This window comes from Chinchilla lanigera, unplaced genomic scaffold (assembly GCF_000276665.1).
Source record: "Chinchilla lanigera isolate Chin_1 unplaced genomic scaffold, ChiLan1.0 scaffold00123, whole genome shotgun sequence".
In the NCBI taxonomy this organism is placed as follows: domain Eukaryota; kingdom Metazoa; phylum Chordata; class Mammalia; order Rodentia; family Chinchillidae; genus Chinchilla; species Chinchilla lanigera.
In genome coordinates this window covers 2,786,296-2,790,620 of record NW_004955524.1, presented here as the reverse complement: position 1 = coordinate 2,790,620, position 4,325 = coordinate 2,786,296, and the positions used below count along the sequence as shown (strand labels likewise).

General features: G+C 57.5%; 1 protein-coding gene across 1 annotated transcript in view; it reads right to left on the bottom strand.

Annotated features, from left to right (window-relative positions):
- The window catches only part of Cers1 (ceramide synthase 1), a gene marked incomplete at its 5' end in the record, with an annotated part of 9,397 nt that extends 7,448 nt beyond the window's left edge, over positions 1-1,949 (bottom strand). Inside the window, 2 exon segments of the mRNA XM_013507225.1 lie at positions 127-288; positions 1,769-1,949. Of these exon segments, the coding sequence (XP_013362679.1) occupies positions 127-288; positions 1,769-1,949 (343 nt within the window).
- Positions 1,950-4,325: the final 2,376 nt, after the last annotated feature.

Sequence of the window (4,325 nt, the reverse complement as noted above, 5' to 3'; positions counted from 1 at the left end):
GGCAGCCCCGCCCATGCCTGGCCCTTCCTCGCGTAGCCCCGCCCTCCCTGGCAGCCCCGCCCACGCCTGGCCCTTCCTCGCGTAGCCCCGCCCTCCCCGGCAGCCCCGCCCTCCCCGCGCACTGACCAGCTGACGCAGAAGCACAGGCAGCCCAGGTCTGCGAGCAGCCCGTGCAGCCGCCGGTGGGCGCCGCCCGCGGCCCTGAAGTAGGTGTTGAGCTTGGTGAACTCCAGCTGCACGTCGTTGAGGTCGTGCAGGAACAACACGAGGATGCCCACGTTGTGGTACCTGGGCGGGCGGGACGAGGCTCACGTTGCCGCCCTACGCACCCCATCTCCCTGTCCCTGTCCTTAAACGGCTGGAGCCGCCCAGTCCCTACTCTCCGTGACCTCTGACCTCTGACCCTAACTCCGAGCCCTGGACCAGGCGGAGTCCGCATCCCTTACAGGGCTATCAGGCCACCCTGGCAGTCCAGGCTCCACGCACTGCATGGGAAAGGCTGTCTCGTCCCGCTAGGGTTTGGGGATGCAAGGGCTCCCCAGGTGATCTGACACCACCAGGGTGCAGCCGCAGGTGGCCGGGAGCTTTGCCCCGCAGCATGCTGGCTCCTGCCGCCGGCCCTTTGCACTGGCTGCTGTTCCATTCACCTAGCACTGCTTCCCGAGTTCATCTGTCCTGTCCGTCATCGGGCTATACCCTGGAGAGGCGCTGTCTGAGAACTTTGCAGAACCACAGGAATGTTCTAAACCCACACTGTCCCAGCCCCCTGAGTCCCAGCATTGTGGCCAGGAGAGCTGAGGAACAGCTGGGCCTTTAAATTGGGTTAAAGTGAAACGTAAGACCAATGGCCCCGTCTGTGGCCTCAACTACTAGGGAGGCTAGGGCGGGAGGACGGCTTGAATTCACAGCCAGCGTGGGCAACACATGCAGACTCCATCTCAAAAATACACGCACATACTAAGGAACCCAGTGTATGTAAAACATTGTCATTTCGGTATATCACCAAGATAGGGCACAGCGGCCCACACCTATAATCCCAGAGCTCAGGAAGCTGAGGCAGGAAGATGGCTGTGAGTTCACGGCCAGCCTGGACTATGCAGCCAGACCCTCAGAAAAACTAGAAAAAAAATCAAGATATGAGGACTGACAAGATACTTTCCACTTTGGTTTGTAAACGAGTTGTTTTTCCTTTGATTTTTATTTGTACATGAATAGAAAGCATAGTAGGTTTTGGGGTGGGAAATACTGAAGATGGAGTTCAGGGTGCACTGAGTTACACCCCAGCTGTCTGTATTTTATTCTCAGACAGGATCTCAATAGGTTACCCAGGCTGGACTCAAAACTTACGACCCGCTGGGCGTGGTGGCACACGCCTGTAATCCCAGCACTCAGGAGGCTGAGGCAGGAGGATCACTGCGAGTTTGAGACCAGCCTGGGCTACAAAGTAGTGAGCTCAAAGCCAGCCTGAACTGCATAGCGAGACCCTGTCTCAAAAAGAAAAAAAAAAAAAAATTACAGCCCTCCTGCCTCAGCCTCCTGGATGGCTCGGATTAAGGTGTGTGCCCCTGTGCCTAGTCACGGCAGTGGGTTCCAGGACATCAGGATGCCTGGTGCCTGCAGCCAGGCCTCCAGTCACCCCTGGGGTCAGGGTGGGTGTGGTGGCCCTCTGGGCCCCTTTCTCGCCATCCCTTTGGAACCGCAGTCCTCCCTGCGTTTCCGGGTACGCAGCCGGCAGCCCTGCTCCGCCCACCTGCACCCTCGCGCTCACCGGAAGGCGTAGGAGCAGACGATGAGGGCCAGTGTGACCACGTGGTGGGTGAGCATGACCACAGAGTCCTTGCGCCAGGTGTCCATGTAGAGCGTGGCATAGATGGAGTGGCCATAGAAGCTGCCCTGCAGCAGGTAGCCGGCCGCGATGTCCCGGGGCACCGCCATGCCCGGTGTCCAGTCTGGGGACAGCAGCACCATGGTCAGGAAACTGGGGCCTCCACGCAAACAATCCCAGGGACCCCAACACCCACCCTGACATCGGGAGCGCCACCGTGCCCACGGGTCTGCAGGAGGAACATCACTCGTTTTACTTTGCCTTAGTTCTTCTGAGACACAGTCTCACTTTGCAGCCCAGGCTGGCCTCAAACTTACGATTGTCCTGCCTCAGCCTTCCGAGTGCTGGGATTATGGGTGTGCACCACCACACCCAGCCTGACTACTGGTTTTCGGTTCCCAGTTCTCTGCCCATCATTTATTAAGAGCCCCCCATCGAACCTCCACACCGAGCTCCATCTGCGGCATTTTCCTTCATTTTGAGACAGGGTCTCTCTGAGTCATTATGCTATTGCCCGGGCTTGGCTCAAACTTGCGATCCTCCGGCCTTAGCCTTCCATAGTGCCAGGATGACAGGCGGACGCCTTCTAACAGGCCTTATTTTTATTTATTTATTTATTTATTTATTTATTTGTTTTTGTCTTTTTGAGAATGGGGTCTTGCTATGCGGTTCAGGCTGGCCTTGAGCTCACTTTGCAGCCCAGGCTGGTCTCAAACTTACAACGATCCTCCTGCCTCAGCCTCCCGAGTGCTGGGATTACAGGCGTGCGCCACCACGCCCGGCGAGGCCTTATTTTTTTTTAAAGCAGGTTTAAATTTCTACAATTAAATGCTGACATCTTGTACTCTGAGTAACTAATTTTAAGATAACCATACCCAATGCATTAACCACTGTTACCCTCCTATCATATTGTTTTGGAATTTTGTTTTTTGTTTTTCTTTAAAATAAAAATAAAAATAAAAAATTTCTAGAAATTCCCAGCAGGTGGCAGAAAGGGCTCAGGCCGCCCCCTCAGCGGTACACACAGGCGCCTAGTAGGGAGACCTTACCGCGCATGCGCACACTCACTGTACGCGAGGAGCCCCCCCCACCAGGTGTTCCTTTTTTTCCCTTCTTTTTTTTTGAGACAGTGTCTCGCTGTGCAGTTCAGGCTGGCCTTGAACTCACTATGTAGCCCATGCTGGCCTCAAACTCACGGTGGTCCTCCTGCCTCAGCCTCTGGGTGCTGGATGACAGGTGGGCACCACCACACCCGGCTCCTCCCTCTTAACCCGCTCCCGGGGTTCCGAGCACTCGTGAATGGAAGTCCTCTCTGTCGCGACCGCGGGGTCATCCCCTGCAGACACCGGGCCAATCTGCAGCGCTCCGGCCCCCTCCTGCAAACCCCGCCCTACGTAGTCGCGTCTGAACGTGGGGCCCCACTGTCGCCCACTCCTGCCTCCCTCCGGCCTCGGCCACCATGACTGAGAGCTGCAGACACCCAGGCCCCCGCCCCACGGCGTCCCGCCTCCCCACCTCTGCGACGAGCACCTCATCTGTGACCCAGTCTGCGCCCCCAGGCACCCTGCTGCTCGGCCTCCAGGGCCTGGATGCCTGGGGCCACCCGGCACCTTCACCGCCAGTCTGTGTCCCGGGGAACTGGACCAGCCTCAGCTGGGCATGGCGCTGCACACCTGTCATCACAGCTGTTTGTGAGGCTGAGGCAGGAAGATCAGGGCAAGAACCTGTCTCCACTGGAAAGATGAAAAGGGCTGGGGCTCAGCAGCCAGCGCTGAGGATTGTGTCCCAGCGCTGCAGGAACAACACACAGCAAGGAGAAAACACACAGCCTCGGCTGCTGTCCTCCTGCTTCCTCCCTGCTCTGAGCGGCGTAATTCCCATGGCCAAAAGGCAGAAGGGCCAGCTGCTCCTCAGGGCACAGACGGATGAGCAGCGGCACCTGGGGACCGCCGGCCTTACTCGGCCAGGAGGGGACAGAGAGCCGGCGCACGAGCCTCCCGGGGGAACCCTGAAAATGTGATACGGAGCCGTGCATGCCAGACAGGAGCCGTCACGCGGTACAGGGTGCCAGCGGTGGAAATGTGCAGAGCACGGCGGGGGGGTGGGTGTGTGTGTGTGTGTGGGCGCAGTCACACGCACACCCATGACCCCAGCACTCTGGGAGGCTGAGGCAGGGGGATGGCGAGTTTGAGTCTAGCCTGGGCAACTTAGGGACTTAGCAAGACCCCGTCTCAAAATACAAAATAAAAGCGTAGGTGTGATGTCGCACATCTGTAACCCCAGCACTCTGGAGGCTGACAGGAGGATCGCCTCGAGTCTGAGACCAGCCTAGGGTAGGTAGTGAAGTCAAGACCAGCCTGGACCGCATATCAAAACCGTGTCTCAAAAAGACCAAAAAAAAAAAAAGAGAAAGAGAATAAAAAATAAAAAAGAGCTGGGGATGCAGCTCAGTGCAAAGGCCCTGGGTTCCGTCTTCAGCGCTGCAAAAGCTAACAAAAGC